The sequence below is a fragment of the Schistocerca serialis genome, chromosome 1, assembly GCF_023864345.2.
Source record: "Schistocerca serialis cubense isolate TAMUIC-IGC-003099 chromosome 1, iqSchSeri2.2, whole genome shotgun sequence".
Taxonomy (NCBI): Eukaryota; Metazoa; Arthropoda; class Insecta; order Orthoptera; family Acrididae; genus Schistocerca; species Schistocerca serialis.
In genome coordinates, this window is record NC_064638.1 from 356504060 (window position 1) to 356521820 (window position 17761).

Below are 17761 nucleotides of genomic sequence, written 5' to 3' on the forward strand. Positions count from 1 at the left end.
TTCGGCAGCAAAAGTTGCAGCGGTCAAACAGTGCCGCCCTGATACTGCCAAATTTGAACTGCTAAACAGCGAGGGAGAGTATACGAAGAGCCATTTTAACATGCATTTAAAGCAGTTGGCTCTTGAGACTTCAAAAATGGAACATACTATGAAGGAAAAAGTGGTAATGAGGGACATACTAATGAGATTCCACTGTGCTTCTTTAAAACTTTGTAGACTAGCATCTTGGAAGAATATTGGGCCAAGAAAACCAGCCATTTATGCTGTCATGTAAAGTGTCGCTGGACATATGTAGTTGATGTCTCTTCAGGAGTAATCAGTGTGTATACGACCCAGGACAACCGGGAGATCCGGGAAAAACCCGGGAATTTTTCCATACGGGAGAAAACCAGGAAAAACCCGGGAATTTTTCATTGTTTTAGTTTTCAGTTAAATTTTTGTAATTTTGACTCGTAAGAACTGTTACTCTAAGAAAGGATATTAGTGTATCCCACTACTGCAGAATAATACTTCAACAATAAAACATAAATTAGAGGGAAAAAAGGAAAATAACTTAAATTGTAAAGGAAAAGTGCCATATACAACAACGACACACAGTCCTCATGCAAGCGTCTGCCAACAGCTAATGTGTCAAAGGCATTAGGAAGACTATGCAATACCTCATAACAACAAATTCCCTCCAATGAGCGTGAGGTCACAAATGTTTACATTCGATTTGTGTTAGCAGTTACAAGCGGGCTCATGCGCATGCACTGTTGAGTTGCGTTTGAGCAGTAGATTCTTCCGCTTCTGGCTACAGGAATGTGGCTGTTGGCTGTGCAAGCAGTCGCAGCAAGCAGTTAGATGCTACCGGGAAAAGTGGGTGCCAAATTCATATTCTCAAGGAAAAAAAACTTGTTTCACAAAGCGCCTAGCATCCAGTGCATGTTGATCTATCGATCATTTATATGATTTTGAAACACATCCCTGTTGGTTTTTTAATATTTTTGAATGTGTGCGTAGTGTAAGTGCTGTCTCTGTCAGAAGAATCCTCGTCGCATCTAGAAATAAACTTTCCATGGACAAAAGGGGATGGGGCTATACGAGCTGAGCGGAGTAAAGCCGAACGGATGAATGCCAATCACTGTCGTATTATGTGGTTGATTGGGTTTCCGAATGATCAGCGTTGTTATAATTACTAGCAAAATCCATAGATTCAGTCTACCAGAATGGAAATAAATAACTACAGGAATAACAAGGGAAAAAGATTACGTATCATCTACTAGTTGTATCCAAGAAAATGAAATTTTGACAGAAAATTTTTGGCCAGATCGCTACACTAGTAAGGACCAGTTCTACAGTCCCTGGCTAGCAGCCACTTAAGTTCTGTTTTGGAAGTAACGCAGAAAACGTTTTGTACGAATATGTAACACTGCCTAACTGCAGAATAATCGCGGGGTAACTAAACCGATGATTCTGGCCAGGTTAGTGAAGTTAATCGGCGAACAAATTTTGGCAGTGGCAGGAATAGCTACAGAATTGGTGATGACAAGATTGTTTGTTAGAACGAGGAAGGAGAAGGAACAGGGACATCACACAAATTATGGAAGAATAAGACAATTCCAAATTTATATAAAAATTTCGTAATACTACTTTTCGATCTCATGCTTGAGAAACTGGTACGTATGAATGAAATGTAAAAGTATTTCCTAACATAAAGCTTTTTGCTTGTAGTAGGCCTAATAGGAATTTGATATTGGTACTTCGTGAATTATATTTTGTCATGTTATAAAAATGACTATTTGTGCCCAAACAGTCTCACTTATTTGGTGTGTGTTACAAAATTGCTGCAATATTAGAAAGGCCTATTTTGTTTTATCTAGCATACAGTGACAAAATAGGCATAATCAGATCGAGAAACCACACCAGTCTTGGGTGTTATTTGTATTGACAGCTTTTTCAGTATTAGATAATGAAATTTCAATTTTTCATCTAGCAAAACATTTGACGAACTTTGGTGAGGTAATAGATTCTTGCGCAGAAAGGAAAGCACGCCATGTATAGCTGTAGCAAGATTAGAGAGAAAAAATGCTAGGAGTTAAGGATTGAAAGAATGTGTACTTTCTTGCTTGTCTCTTGTCTATGTTGGTTTTATCTATCCTATATTTAATTTTACGTCACACAAAACAGCAAGTTATTAGCTAACAGACAATAAAGAGTGCAAATTTTCTGAAGAGTTCTTGTTCTCTCAATTACAAATAATCCCATCCGCTATTAATAGCGAGTTTTTAAAAAAATAAAATTAAAAAGAGGGGCCGACTGGGAGCAGGAGAGTCACCACAGGACATTTCAATTTCCACTGTGCTGAATATAGTTTGATGGCATCGCTTACAAAGTATACACATTTCAATTCCACAGAGCGAAATATGGTGATGTGCAATAGAAGAATGCTGTATGAAGTGGCGTGGCACTGCACATTGGCACACTTAAGACCAAATAACATGTCTTACATTTTCTCGAACACACATATTTTATGTTCCAAACTTTTCAGAATGATGTGCCTTACAAGATGCACATATTTTTGAAAATTCGATTTTTTAGTATTGACCCGGTTCGCAAATACCGTAGATCTGGGGCTGATGCGCAGAGCAGCCTGAGTTATAATGGGTAGTCTCCACGTGACCCGTGTTTACGTTTAGTGAATTTGCTGTTTCCTCTTCCTTTCTGACAGTCGAGCATTAATCGCCTTGCAGAACAATGAAGTTATTTTTGTCTGTTTGCTGAAGAAATTTGGCTTTTATTAACCGTTTTTGCAGAGGCAGTCAATGTATTTCAAATGAAGTTTTTAATTCCACAGTACTGTCTAGTTTCAACTGTTCTCTGCATTTCAAGTGCAAATTTTCATCTTCTAGCACATATGGCATTATGCCATAAGGAAGAACCAAACATGATGTGATACAGTACTGGTGCTCCAAGAAAATTTACACCCCGAAAACCACACTGAAAAGCTTAATATCAGGTCTACTTCATTAGGAATCTGGACGTACGAATGTGCACCTTAAGTTGCAGTTTAAATGTGCACATTTTAGTATGGCCCATGAAATTCTGATGCTCTTGGAGCACCCTGTGATGTCTTGCTGCTTTTACAACATGATGTAAGATCTTTTAATGTTTTACATGTACATACATACGGGCTTCCTACGTAATGGTAGCTGCGCAAGCGCGGTGTCGCCTGTTACCTGGTGCTCTCTGGCAACTGCTGAAACGGACCTATTTCTAACAGGTCGCGGAAAAATATTGCGAATGCTGGTTTGAAAAGCGTTACTTTCAAAGTAAATATCCTTTAACGTAAGTTGGACTATGCGCGAGAATGTACCGTGAATTTCTTAAATCAAAGAGCGTTCGACTCTCATTCAAAAATCAACTCTTTGATGAAGAGCCATTTAGAAGAATTTCAAACCCTGAAGATCAGACATTTATGTCATTATTAAAAATTTTACTGGCATATTTGTGATATATATCTTGAAGTGTAACACGCACAAAAGAATCAACATTATATGTGAAAGATTAGCTTCTCTTGCAGCTTATTAACCTTAGAGACCAATATTACAGTAGAGCGTCGATTATCCGAACGACCGCTTAACCGAACCGTGTACTCGCTCGCACCTGTTACTCTCCCACCCTACCATCCGTCCATCATCCCCCTCACTCGCAAACCAAGTTTCCCACAGTAGTCGCCGCTCTGGGCCACCACTGGCGGAACATTGCTTCTAATGGGGCCTTCACAAGGCGCTGCTGACTGGCCAAGCCGCCAGTCGCTGTGTTTTAACAATCAGCACACTTTTGTCGGCTTGACACTGGCGGTAGACGTAGCGGCAGTATCAAAGCTGTTCACAGCAACAGCTGCGCCAGCCTAGAGTTGAGGCGTGCCGCTCCGCGCGGTTTGAAGGATTGCGCGCTCCCAAGGAGAGCTTCTCACGGTGCAAACAGTCACCTTCTGTTCTGTGTGTATTGTTAATGCAAAATGCGTATGTAATATGTATATAGTTTTGTTTAATAAACTGTGCCACATACTATATATTCCTACTGAAGTTGCCTTTGTATGTTACTTTGTAATACTAAAAGAGATGCCTGTTTTTACGAATAGTAATTTACTGTACAGTACTTCTTTTTGGCAAATAAACATGTACAGTTCGATTATCCGAACAAACCAGTTTTCCGAACTCCCATGTCCCCCAATTACTTTGGATAATCGATGCTCTACTGTATATGTGAAAGCTTTTCTTTTCTTGTAGCAACACTGTATATTAATTTAAACCATTAACTTCTGTGTTACTGCTACTTAACAATGATGTTGCTATTGGATGACTACATCACGTGTCCTATGCTCTAAATATTCACTGTCATCGGTTGGCGAGATCACGTGACATGAGCTATGACTGGCTTACAAAAGCACATCGCAATCTCGATTTCAGTGATTTGGAAAGTAACATGTGGTGTTTGGTGGAATTCCAATGTATACGAAATTACGCAGCGTACATGTTGCTGCACATCAAAGATATTTCCAAAACATGTCTTTTTCCCTGAGTTTCGTTTTCTAAAGTGCCGGGAAATTCTACGCCTGTGTCCAAAACCATAACCATTCAAAGGATTGATAATTTTTGCAGTTCCGAGGGAAAATATACTGTCACTTAAGATGGAAAAAGTTTGTTTTCACCTGGGTGAAAGTGTATTTTTAACCAGGAAATCCGGGAATTTTTTTTCCTTGTCCACGTATACACCCTGAGTAATGCATGCCATAATAGGATGATACTTCAAGATTTGTTTTTCATATCTGCTTTAGCTTTTTGGTATATTACGAATTTTAAAATAACAATTGCAGGAAGTGTAATCATCCTACCAAGAAGTGTGAGATGGGTTATTGAGCAGTTTCTTCCTCTTGAGCTTCCAAAATTTCTTGCTCGCTCACCAAATGTGATGTATTTGTAGCAGAATTACAGCAAAGTGCGAAACCAACTGAGTACAGACACAAAATTACATCAGTGTGGTCGTATTGGCTCAGCGATTCACGACAACAGCTGTTATGTTCACTAATGTTTCTTTTGAAATAATTGTAGAAACTGATACAAAATGAGTCAAGTTTTTGAGTGACAGATCGAGAAAATCGCAGTCCGACTTATGCTCAGGTGTGGTCGTTTTTAACACAAAAGTTCTGGTCAGAACTAAGTATTTCCATTTTGCTGCAAATATTACTTAGTCTGCTGTTGCCAAAACAGCAACACCAGGATGATTTGCATTAATGGTTTTCACTAATGAATTTATTTTTCTTTCAGTTACTCACACTGTCTTTTTATATTTTTATTCTCACTTAGTGGGTCTGTAAATGTGTATTCTGTTCATTGAGTTTTGCCTGACTATCTTAGTTACAGATCCAAGTTTTGATATGACTTAACACGATCTACAGTGCAACCTATAAATACTTCTTGTAGCTAGTGTTAATTTTTAAAGAAAATGTTGTTTGCCAAGTTTCATGTGGGAGGCATTGAAATGCCACATTTGATGAGAGAAATTGTGGTATTTTCTCATAATTTATTGTTAGTGCGCATTGTTGAAACCAGTATCTGTTTTTCCGTGTTTTAACATTTCATTGATCGTAATACAGGAAAATATGAACATTTATGCACAAATAACAGACCAATAATGTGATTGAGATATGTTCCTTTTCATATTCATCTTTCAGAAGAGCTATCAAAAAATAGCTTAAAACCCACTGTTGATTACATGGATGTCTTGAAACATCTGTAATGTTTCTAAGAAAACTTTGTCTTTACAAAAATTAGCAATTATCATACATAATTATTTAAAACTATTACAGCATAGATCCAATGAAGCACACATTGAACAACTTTTTGAATGTTTTAGTGCCATAACAAGGAGCCACACAGGTGGATTGGATTGAGTGACATAGTATTCAAGGCTCAGTCCAAATCAGATGCACAATTGTTGCTGAATTATCCTCATATCAAGCATTCACTCTTCATTTTGATAAATAAGGCTAGTAATATCAAGATAAGCAAGAAATCCGATTGGAATTTGTGTGGCACAAGTTGTCAATTGTTACTACATATTCATACCACTAATAAGTTGAACTTTTGTAGCAACAAGACATGAGAATGTAAGGAAAGAACATTAAAAAGTCTGAAAAGTGACCACAGAAATATAAGTTCATATTATAAATGTTGGGAGCCATGTTACATCTCATCCCACTTTGTAAATAATTGCATGAAATTTACATAAATGATGAGATTGCAGTACTGTGTAATACAGAAAGATGGTGATGCGAGGCATATAGTATCTTATCAGAGGCACACCTCCTGTGAAAGCAGTCATATTGTATACCAGCACCGCTGAAACTTCTACACAGCATTTTATGGCAGTGTAACAGCCGATCAGCTTTTCATTCGACATCACGGTCACAGTCGAACTGTGGCCAAAATCACACTTTACCGCATAGGAGTGGAACGCATTACTGAGCACAACATGGTTGATTTTATTGGGTGCTTTGTGCAACTTGTGCCATTGGGAGTCTTCCACCCAACACTACTTTCTCTGACTTATGTAAATAGGGATTGGCTATATGAGGGAATTGTTTGTCAAAAACTGTAAAATGATCTTTGTTCCTTTTAGAGGAAGGCATGGATTTACACAATACTTATCACAAAGCTTCTGACTCATCGATGTGATACATTCATATGCAGGGAATGTAATCAAATACATTCGAAGATAGAGTGGGCAGACTCAGAAGTGCCTTGGCAAAAACATTGTTCTGCAACATATTAAATGTGTTCAAAATTCTAGAAGAAATCAAACTTCAGATTTCTCCTTTACCATCATATCGAGAGGAAGTAACACAAAATGTTATGTGTATTACTTTTCTGCCAATACGAGTGAAAGCCAGCTATTGTGTGTGTGTGTGTGTGTGTGTGTGTGTGTGTGGTGGTAGTACAAGTATCATAGTATGTTTTTATTCAGGCAAAAGATGTAAGAGAAATATTGATGTGCATTTACAAACCTGAGAAACAACCACATAGGTCCTGCATCACTCGTCTTCTTCTTCTTCTTCTTCTTCTTCTTCTCTCTCTCTCTCTGTTAATGCCTGACTGACTCATTCTCAGTTTTGTCATTGGTGTGCAGTTATATGTTGACAGGTAGTTTGGCAGTAATCTGTCAAATAAGAAAACCTCCTTTATGCCTGTGATGTACATAATGTTTTATAATAATATACAGTTGCACCATTTTACCAGTTTCCATTTGTCAGATGCTGTTTGACTGCCTCTGTTGTCCACTTGTTAGTTTTTTGGCCCTTTCATTTTGACCAGTGGTTCCTCTGCCTGTTAGTGGCAGTTGAGGAGCTGGTAAATAAATTAACAGCAACATTGGCAGATCCTCCACATAAGGAATGCTAACTGAAAGATCTTTTGCACTCATTGACATTTTCCACTGAACCACTTCCCTATTGCAGCTCATGATTTCTAAGGCCCCATTCTCAGATTAAAGGACATTTTAACATATTTGACATGGTATATTAATCATTTTGAAAAAACATACTGTTCTACTGTGTAGTTAATATGTTACCCCGAGAATATGTTTCTGTATCATTGTGGCATTGTAGTGGCAGTATGGTTCGTATATACCTATTATATTCTCACCCATGTCATCTTTTGTGAGACTGATTACTTAACTTGGGCTTGAAGTTATGTGTGCATTGTTCCAGGGAAACCATAGTGAGTTTTTGAGCCTAGTATCATTATCAACTGATCCCCCTCAAGTTTGTCACGGTGCTGGGTCAACAACAGATGCATCTCATGACCAGGTTAGCTATTAATAATTTGCTAGCAAAAGAAATTTGAGATAAATTCAGTATTTTATCCAAGTATCATCTTTTAAGATCATCAGTTTTGAATAAATGAGATACTGTTAACATGTTAGTATATTGTATATGTGTGCAGCCATTGTTCCTCAGTTGCTATTTCAGTAGTATTTATCACATAGAAAATGCAATTTTTCTTTATATACCACAATCTTTAACCTGTAAATTATTTTGTTAAAACCAATAATGTATATGTACACACTGAGAATGTTTATTTATGCTTTGCCTTTAGTTTGGATATAAATGGTGGTTACAGGTATAACAAAGAAACCTCTATCATTAAGTCAGTAAATGTGTTAACAGTTACCTAAATAACAGAAAAATTAGCCAACAATAATTGAAACAACAATAACAAATGTAAATAAAGTATTAAACTGAATATTGTGTGCGTCTTTAAATGCAATTAATGTGCTGTCAAATGAAAAAGTAGAGGCAGAAAGTGTGAAGCCACAGAAATGACAATGAAGCTTTTATATTAATTACTGAACCACATATTGATTGGATTTGTATAATCATTTCCTGATAAATCATGAAATAAAATTGTGGTTAGAAAAACCAACAATTACAGTAACAAAAAGCAACTTTTCATTGTGCCTTTCCATGAATGTCAGATGCATATAATAGTACTGTACATTTCCCACCTTCTGTTTAGTGGTGAGTGATCTTAAACGATCCCTAGATACTGTGCAGTTTGACATTCTCCCTAGACTGCCCAGTAATGTTGTGCACTAATGTTGTGGTTCAGAATGTTGGGTGATAAAGAAGTTTCTGCTGTGATAATTACTCTACTTGATTGGAATCAGGAAAAAAAGATGGTTGAAAAATTGGGTCAAGCAGCTTCAAAGATCACTTACGAAAACTTGACCGAGAGGGGAGGGAGGGACTTTTTATGTGTTGATGGTCTAGCATTTGATACATTACTGGAAACTGTTCTCCCAATACACTGTCTGTCACCCCCCCCCCCCCCCAGCAAAAATTTTGCAGAAGTCCGTACCAACACCACAAAAAACCAAAATAGTTCAAATTAGAACGCAGTTTGACCAAGTCCGCACTTACCCATAACACTACAATACTGTGGTAATGGCAATTCTTTTGAAGACTTGTAATTAACAAGCACAGTTTCACCTTACAGCATTTGAGACATAGTTATGGAAACATGTCATGGAATAATACATGCAGTAGAGGATTATATTCAGGTAGTCTACACTACGATATAAAGGCAAGTTAGTTTTAGCATCTTTACCAAAAATTTCAAAAAGTACTTCACTGATTTACTTCAAATTTTTACACAGTACTCTAGTAAACATTGGGACAGGCATAAGCTGCAGATTTTTAAGTATATATGTTATACAAATATGTATTTACTGTATAAATGGAAAACATTTTTATCAAAAATCTCAACAATTTCTTGGCCAGTGTACTTGAAATTTTTTCACGATAGTCTTAATAAAACTTGAGGCAGACGTAGGGTACAACTTTTTTTAATAATTTGTGGTATACAAACATATATTTAATATCTGTACTACTATACAAAGACAAGTCGAAGTTTAACATTATTACCAAAAATCTTGAAAAGTTCTGGACTGATTTACGTCAGATTTTAACACAATACTGTAATAAATGATTGGACAGACCTAGGCTACAATCTTTTTTTTTTTTTTTTTTAATGTATATGGTCTGTAAATGTGTATGTACTATATAAAGGGGAAATGATATTAGCAAAAATCTTGCAAAGTTCTTGAATGATTAAGTTCAAAATTTTATATGGTAATGTAATAAACTTTTGAACAGGCCAAGTTACATTTTTAAGTATATATGGTATATAAATATGTATATAATACAAAGAGGACACAGTGCTAGCAAAAATCTTCAAAAGTTCTTTACCAGTTTACTTCAAATTTTCACACAATACTCTAATAAACATTTGGACGGACGTAGGCTACCTATTTTTTGATATACATATAATAAGTACAGAGTAAATAGTTCAGCAAGAATCTCGAAAAGATCTTGACTGATTTATTTAAAATTTGTAAACAACATTCTATTCAGTGTTTGGATGAACATAGGATGCACAATTTTTTTTTTTTTTATTTTTTTTTTTTTATTTTTTTTTTAAAATTAAAAAAAACAACAAAGTAGAGGTTTTCTGTTAAACCAGCTTCGAGAAAGAAAATGCTGTGTTGTGAAAATATGTGGTTTCAGTTTCTGTTTCGCAGTCAGTTTTAACTTCCATAGCAGAGCATTTAAACCACAAACATAATCAGTTATTGGGCGCTACAGTCAGGAACCGCGCGACCGCTACAGTCGCAGGTTCAAATCCTGTATCGGACATGGATGTGTATGATGTCCTTAGGTTAGTTAGGTTTAAGTAGTTCTAAGTTCTAGGGGAGTGATGACCTCAGCAGTTAAGTCCCATAGTGCTCAGAGCCATTTGAACCATTTTAATCAGTTATTGACAATATGATGTAAACAAATAGATAAAAAATCTACTCACCAAATGGTGGCAGGGGAAAAAACACACAAAAGGGTTTAACTTTTACAAGCTTTCGGAGCCACTGGCTCATTCTTCTGGCAGAAGAGTTTAAGGGGAAGGAAGAGGGCTGAAGGAAAAGGACTCGAGACATTTACGGAAAGGGATACAGTTTGGAAAAATCGCCCAGAACCCCGGGTCAGAGGAGACTTACCGGACAGGATCCTGACCTTATCCTTCACCCCTCTTCTTCCCCTTCAACTCTTCTGCCAGAAGCAGTTGCCACTGGCTCGGAAAGGTTGTAAAAATTAAATCCTTTTGTGTGTATGTTCCACTGCCACCACTTGGTGAATAGGTTTTTTGTCTATCCATTTATGTTATATAGGGCATTTAAACCATTAGACAATTTTGTTCTCTCATATGTATTCTTACCCGTGTATAATTTTAAACAAAAATTGTATCCACAACTGTGCTCTGGTGGGTCTTTTTCTTGTAGTAGTAGTTGGTTTTAAGAGAAATGTCTCATTGCCTTCAGTTATACTTCGCCCGATATAAACAAGCATAAACGGGATGATTGGTCGGCAGTCGTAGCCTCATACACTGGTGTTGTTCCGCTCTTGAAAGTAGTTCTAAGTTATGTATTAGATATCTTATTGCTATGTCACTGTGAATGAAATTTTAAGACATTCTGATGTATTTATGAATCATACTTTAGCTACATAATTTTTATTTCAAAAATTGTTCACCCTGCTACTTACGCGTTTTCTGAATTTTGAGTTTGCTGAAAATCAACACTGAATTGCACTCTGTCGTCCAATATCTGTTTAAGAATTAATGCAAGTATTGTACTAACGATCTTAAATGTTTCTACTGGGCCGCCATGCATTTGGTTTTGTCCTATAACAGTTAGGATCTCTTCTTGTACAAATTTGACGTCGCTCTGTGTGGATCATTACCGGTGTTTGACTGTCTGTTAGCCAGCATTGTCTTTCTCTTTTTTTACGCGTACTTTGCATTATACCATCGGTACATGCCACCAGCTGTGCCAAGTGCTGAAAGTGCCACTACCACTTCCCCTTCGCCCTTCTCGCCATTCCTCGTCGCTTGCGCTTACCCCTCTGCTCTTTCCCCTCCTGTAAGACGTACGTAATGCCACAGATAATACCCCCGCCATCACCCTGCTAGAGAGAACGGCCATTAAAGTTTGTTGACGTCACACTGCCCTGCTGGACAAGCCACGTGCTTGTCTCCTGTCAGTCAAAGCTTGTTTACAAACAGTGCATGTGCTCGTGTCACACAGAACCACATTCTAGATGTGAACCTTTTCATATTTTGTGAACTGATTAAAAACTCACTACATTCTTTCCCTTCCTTTATATGAAGTTTTATGAATAGGATGAGAATATTGTTAGTTGTTTTGTCACTATGGACACACCTTTTAATTACCTTTTGTAGAGTTTTGCCTGTGTGTTCTCTATGCCTATAACTTTACAAGCTTAGTTTATGCCATATGACAGTCCCCTGATTTCATCATTAATTCCAGTGTTTTGCCAGTATTAAAAAAGGCTTTGTACTTTGTATTTTAACATGGGTTAATATAGACAAGGTTTGTATTATGTGTGTTTTATGGTACCCCATTTCTTGGACTTTGTACTTGAATCCTCCATTCTACTGAAATGTGTTAATATTTCATAGCCTGTGCAACTTTGTGCAACTACTACCATCAGAAATAGTCAGATGACATAGTAAGATTTTACTAAAGTTGAAATGTATTTAATCCAATTCTAACCAATCCTATTTTGTGAAGTGTCATGGCATCATTTTAACTTCGTTTGTTCCAAGACTTGATTATATGGACAGTGATGATTCCAGCTATTACAGGAAATATTGTATTGTGACTTGAATAGTTAATGTTTTACTACTTCCATAACTCATGAAAATTGATAAACTTGACTACATGTGAGCCCCCCCCCCCCCCAATGGTATTAAGGCCCCTACTATGGCAAACCGTCTTTCCGGCGAGTGATGGATGCCCTATTGTAAACAATGTTTGTCACCACTTCTCTGGAAGGGGGAAGGATGGCAGCGAGTCAAGAAATATTTTAGGGAAAATTTTTCAAAGGGCCAGTGGAATCTTTACAAGTTTTCTCCCAGAGTAATTCACGCCGCATTTATGTGACACAAGTCACTTGTCTTTCAAAACCGAGGCAGTTCTGTCCAGTTAAAGCTGCTGACAGGAGACGCCCTGAGCCCTCTGCTGAAACTGCTAGCGAATTCATGCCATTGATTTTAGCCAATAGCGTGCGCGGGATACTGATCACGTGTGTGAATGCTGGAGCGTCCTGCGGTGCAGAACACACTTGCTTTTCTCTCTTGGAATCCAGACTTCGAGGAGCACAGACGTCTTCTTGGAAGGCGGAGCCTCTGGCTCTGCTCTTCACAACCGGCCATCAGCGTAAGTTAATATGAACCACTTCCCCTTCCATTGGTCTGCAGCTCGTGGTCGTGCGGTAGCGTTCTCGCTTCCCACGCCCGGGTTCCCGGGTTCGATGCCCGGCGGGGTCAGAGATTTTCTCTGCCTCGTGATGACTGGGTGTTGTGTGATGTCCTTAGGTTAGTTAGGTTTAAGTAGTTCTAAGTTCTAGGGGACTCATGACCACAGATGTTAAGTCCCATAGTGCTCAGAGCCATTTGAACCATTTTGAACCCTTCCATTGCCCATTTCAGTTAATCATTCAATCTCCTAGACTGGCCAAAGCCTGGTAACTTCCGACCCTTGTATACCATACCCGGAAATATATTCTCGGTATTGTACCTAATTTCCTGTTCTGTCATTTAAGGGCAGCCTTGGATGCCCACTCTCTAATCCTGACTGTTCAACCTCCTGCACCCTGTCGTCATGAGGCATATGTAACAACCGCCTCCCCCCTTTCCCAAACTTTGTATACATTTACAATTGGTGTCAGAAGTGCCTGTATACTGTACAACTGCTTCCTACTTTGCCGTAAAACATGCGCGCGGAACACTGTTAATGGCTAGAAACAAGTTGCTGTTAACGTGTTTCACAAAATTTCAGCGAAAAAAACAACCTCGACAGTTTTCGAGAAAATGTAATAAATGTAAGGAGTAGTATTTTAATTATCTTCATAGTGTAAGTAGAAGCGTGGTAGATTTATAAACGAGTGGGCTGGTGAGTGGCAGTTCGAGACCCATTTCGTTCTACAATTTTTTTTTGTTCGGTTTGAATACCTAAATCATTTAAGTATGAAATTTATCAAATGTATGGTAATTAACTCATACTTAGCCATCATTTTTATTTTTATCCCCCCCCCTCCAGAAAAAGGCAGATCTTCTAATTACATGTCACAGGCAAAATTCTGCATTTCTTTCCAAATATACGTTCTTAGTTATTGATATTTTATAAAAGATTTTTAAAGATTTTGAAATTAAGAAAAATTACAAAATTAAATATTTTGGAGAAAACTGAAAAATCAGATACTCTTTATTAGAATATGCCCGTTGCTTTGCAGGACAGATGTTTCACACGAGCCACAGCGAAAAGCATCGTAGCAACATAAAAACAATCATTTTCACAACGTCAAGCACACTGTATAAATGCTGTGTTTTTACAGTTGTCGCCTTAACACTGCAATAAAATTGATATGGAGCCAAGTTAAGGGATTTGTCGTGAGAAATAACAAGACATCTAAGCTGCCAAACATTCTGGAACTAATGCACGAAGCTTTGTGACGCTTCACTGCCGAATGATGGTGAAATGCAAAACAACACATCATAAAAGAGGAGGAAATGTGGACTTCTTGGCGGTTTGGGATTCTGTTGCTGATCGCCCTGTTATCAACGTAATAGTACTGTAATGTATTCCTTGAAGTCCGACGATATGGAAGCAGTTCAGAGATTATCTGGTGACTGCCTGTAATACGTTCAGTGGTTTCAATATTTAACTAGATGGAAAAATCCCAGCAGTGCCCTTTTATGCCACACACAGCTCATGCAGAAAAATTACCCTTGTTAAAATCAGGAATTTTCTTAACTCTTCATTTTAATTACAGTACTATTTTAGCTAAGATCAAGAGCATGTTATGTTTTCCGTCTGATCAGCAGAGAAGTGTATTACCTGAATTTTACCATGTACTTTTTCTTTCTGTTTAAAAATTAACTGACATTTGAAGCTATATTATTGTCTGCTCGTCACTTTTTATGTATTTACTGCAACTGCTCACTTAATTGCAGATTAGTTGGATCACTTGCCTGGCCAGTGGTGTCCAAGTTAAATGCACCGGTAAAGCTACAGCTTGGCTTTCCTTCCATGTTAAACAAAATCCAGTGAGGTTCCAGCAAATGCGGAAGAGTGTATAGTGTAGTGTTTACATGGGGTTTATTATGATGAACGGAGTATAGAATACTATTATGGAATCTGCATCATGCTAAACTTGTAATCCTACACATTTGCAGATTAAAACTATGCAAAATACTTTCGTTGTAGCTACCATCCTCAGAGATCCAGCAGCAGTACCAATGATCCCAACCTATTTAACCATTTATTTTAAGCTATTTCAGTTTTCAGCCAAGTTTTCGTTGGCTATAACAAACCTCAAGATCATGGTAAGAGGAAGGGAAGTAGAAGATGGGAAGGGGGGGGGGGGGGGGGGGGGAGAGATAGACCAGGACCTATAGCCAATTCTGATACATATTTAGCAATTGCAAAGAATTGCTAGGTTCTCTAGTAATGTATACACGGAGATAAATATCTAATTATACTTTATTCCCTATATTTTCCAAGTGGCAATTCATACAATTCATCATTTTTTGTTTGTTCTTATCTGCCCTAATGCCCCACAATGCCGGCAGTAATTTATACAATTTGATGCACTCTCATAATTATGTTCTTTTTTCTTGTTTTGAAGTCATTCTCCACACAGTAACTACAAACCTAACCTAACCTAACCTAACCTCTCTGCTCTGTGTAGCACACAAGGGAATGTCAAGAATATTTTTAATACTGCCCACAAATGGCACAATATTTCTGAGCAGTGCAGTATATTTCCAAAGTTTTTGACGTCCTCATCATTATTGCACATCTCAATCTCTCTCCTAGATGTCTAAGTTGTTGCACATCACAAAATATAGCACAACATTATTGATTGTCTAGGGGCTGCTTTACGACAGATCTACAAATCCTTTTAATTTGAGTAAACAAAAGAAAACCTTACGATGTTCTATATCTTATTTAGCTTCTTCTCAGCGTGTTTCATTTCTTGCGAACTACCAGAATCATGAAGAAAAAGTAAAATTGCTTTTCAGGTTGATCTCGAGAGAGCTGAGAAACTGAGCAGTTGAAAGGAAAGTTATTTGGCAAATGACAGGATCAGGCACAATATTTCACAACAATCGAAGTTATCACCACAACCTCCGCATGAGCGAATACACAAGCACGCATGCGCCCGCCCTCACCCTGCCTCCTCACACACACACACACACACACACACACACACACACACACACCATGCTTCCATTGGCAGTGTGGGCATTCTATACTTGCGTTACACCCCACTACCATTCTTAGATCGCTGTCATTCCACCCAATATCCCCAGCATAAGCCCTACCCATCTTGTTGCTTTGCCTTTACTATTTCGTTGTACTGTTCTGGTCTACGTCTCCGGTTGATTTATAATTAAATGGTGTGCAGGATGCCAGGCCTTACTGAGATGGTATACTGAGCCTTGGATTAATTTAAATTTATTTCGGGATCTCAACAAAAATAAATAGACAAACTCATCAAAATTAATATCATGGAAAACCTGATTAATTATGACTCTGAGTACTGCCTCAGTGAACTGTGCAATCCGGCCCAGTGCACTGGAATGGAAGTGCAAAGGTCAAACAACAAGATGAACAGAGTAATACTGGGGTGCCAGATGAAATGACAGCAAGCCAAGAACGGCACCGCAATGAGATAAAATACACAAAACCTGGGTCACGGATTTGTGCACAGGATAGGGGAGTGCTCGCAGATATAAAAGGAACTGTTCACAGGTATAAAAATAAAAAGAACTGCTTATGCCTCTCGCCATCAGTCTTACAGTTACAACTCAATCTGTTGTTGAAATGTTGGGCATGCCTGCTATGATGATCTAACTGGCCTTCTGAAAATTTTGAGGCAGTTGTTGTACTTAAAAAGAACCATGTTATGCAGTAGAAAATCTGCTGTATTAAAAATAATCATGATTCTGTGCACTTATTATGGTGTTACAATAAGGACAGGGATGGTTAGTCTCCCTAGAATTGCACTTTTAATAAAATGTGATACTGTAAATGATTTAATTTGGAGAGAAATATCTGTTGAAAGTTTGTTTGTTGCAGGTTCCTTAGTTGTTGTCCCCACCCACACACCCCGGACTTCATGCTGCATCACATGATGAAGAATGAATAGGGGTAGCTTACAGTGAACTGATCTAATAGACTTCACCACTATTCCCCCAATGCCAGAAAGTAGTTGGCCGTAACAGCAAATTTGCTGGTTTTTTCCTACTTAAAAGGAACATACAAAGGACTTAGTAGTGTGTGTTCTTTCAAGGTATTTCATAATTTCATTCCTAAAAGTTGATCACTTAGAGGCTAAGTCTCTTGACTGTGGAAGGAAATACATACTTTCTATACTTTCTTTTCCTTTGTTTACTATGAAACAAGTAACCACAAAGATTGGTAGTTCCTTCTAAATTTCATAATTAACATAATCCCAAAGTACAAAACTTGCATTTCTGTCCATACATACATGGATAGGAAATTTGAATTTATTAACGCAGTTACATTGTTTTAGTTCAGGGTAACTTTGCCTCAATGCATAATGGCAACACACTCATGTTCAAATGTGGAGCGAGTCACCATGCCTACTAGTGATTCTCTGTCTCAGTATAAGCGATAACTTACTATTAGACAACAGTTGCAGAGTAGAAAAGGTACCATAATACCTTTTGCAGAAATATTTCGACATTTGACATCTGTTGAATAAATAAACCATAATTTGATAATGCAAGACACTATTGTCACTTCTTATGGGGGATGGGGTGATTTGGTCTCCCTCTGTATTACACGAATACATTTTGAAAATTACAAGAATTGCTGGTAGGGCAGACTACTAAGCACTTATCTTAACACTGGTTGCAGTATTGATTATTCACAGAGTGCCTGTATCGCGACTACACTATGAGCAGAAATAGTGTGAGTTTTTTTTGTCTGCGTTCAAGGTGCCATACTCCAGAACGAGCAGTGGGAGAATGTGTGACATCATTAAACAGTTGATGACTCTGTTGTGAAGTGCAGTACTTTTAACATCTTAGTCTTGATTCATGAAAAGCACCAA

General features: G+C 37.8%; 1 protein-coding gene across 2 annotated transcripts in view; it reads left to right on the plus strand.

Annotated features, from left to right (window-relative positions):
- Positions 1–17761, plus strand: part of LOC126470176 (double-stranded RNA-binding protein Staufen homolog 2-like) — a 257254-nt gene that overhangs the window by 217536 nt on the left and 21957 nt on the right. For both annotated transcript variants that reach the window (XM_050097836.1, XM_050097827.1), the window contains exon 15: positions 7754–7852. In XM_050097836.1, the coding sequence (XP_049953793.1) occupies positions 7754–7852 (99 nt within the window). The remainder of the gene's footprint in view (positions 1–7753; positions 7853–17761) is intronic.